The sequence below is a fragment of the Atta colombica genome, unplaced genomic scaffold, assembly GCF_001594045.1.
Source record: "Atta colombica isolate Treedump-2 unplaced genomic scaffold, Acol1.0 scaffold46, whole genome shotgun sequence".
NCBI lineage: Eukaryota > Metazoa > Arthropoda > Insecta > Hymenoptera > Formicidae > Atta > Atta colombica.
Genome location: NW_017259535.1, coordinates 857,129 through 858,105, shown reverse-complemented (window position 1 = coordinate 858,105; position 977 = coordinate 857,129). Strand labels below are relative to the sequence as shown.

The window sequence follows — 977 nt, the reverse complement described above, 5'->3', positions numbered from 1 at the left end:
ATGTATATATATATATGTATATATATTATTTTGTAGTACTATTTATGAATATTAAATATTACTTCAAAATAGAAATCTAGTCTGCGTTTTTAAAATTAATGTATTATATAACAATATATTTTTTGTAGGAGTGACTCATGCCGAAGATTTATTTTTTTTATTTTATCCTCATGTAATGAAAGAATTCAATTTGTCATCACTTCTATCTAATTCGAATGACTATAAAATGATAGATTGCTTAACCCAAATGTGGACAAATTTTGCTAAAACAGGGTGCGAAGAATTAATTTTTTTAAATTAAAAATTAATTTTTTCATTTAAAAAGTTTTATAATTGTGTATAATTAATAACTAATTTTTAATTTTCAACTAATAGAGATCCAACGCCTATTATTACGAATTTGACTCCTACTAAATGGACTCCACTAAAATCTGGAGATATGTGTGATTATTTAAATATTGATCTTGTTCCTCGCATGGAAAACATTCGTAAAGGAGAACGACGCTGTGATTGGAAGAATATGAAACACAAACTATGAAATTCTGTGTCTGTTAGAATATTATTTACATTAAAATTATATTTCCAAAGAAGGATACAAATTTTCGAGAGTTTCCCGATCACGCGGGGATCATTTTATTTGTATGTTTTCTTATATATTTTTCTTCGTAGAAACCGAAAATAATTATTATAATAACGTCAGATTTAAGGAAAAATTGATACATTGAAATAAAATAAATAAAATCCATATTCGCATCGTTATGAAATCATTGTCAGTTATCCTCAATTTGATTTAGAAATTAATTGGATCAAATGTAAGTAATATTGCACTACAAAACGTTAATTAAATTATATTTCTCATTATACCATATTTGTCGTCTCGATACCGTTTCTCCCACTCCAAGCGTCGCGTGTTTGCCATAAGCTATATACATTAGGGCTTGAATAGACTTTGGAGCGCGAAAAACAAGCATATATAT

General features: G+C 26.7%; 2 protein-coding genes across 5 annotated transcripts in view; one reads left to right on the top strand and one right to left on the bottom strand.

The window, feature by feature from the left end:
- Positions 1-567, top strand: part of LOC108691377 (esterase E4-like) — a 5,808-nt gene extending 5,241 nt beyond the window's left edge. Inside the window, exons 7-8 of one of the 2 annotated variants that reach the window (XM_018199085.1) lie at positions 129-273; positions 376-567. In XM_018199085.1, coding sequence (XP_018054574.1) covers positions 129-273; positions 376-538 — 308 coding nt within the window. In that variant the 3' untranslated portion in view covers positions 539-567. The remainder of the gene's footprint in view (positions 1-128; positions 274-375) is intronic. The other variant, XM_018199086.1, reaches the window with a different exon arrangement.
- Positions 1-977, bottom strand: part of LOC108691381 (calcitonin gene-related peptide type 1 receptor-like) — a 128,033-nt gene that overhangs the window by 78,950 nt on the left and 48,106 nt on the right. The window lies entirely within an intron of this gene.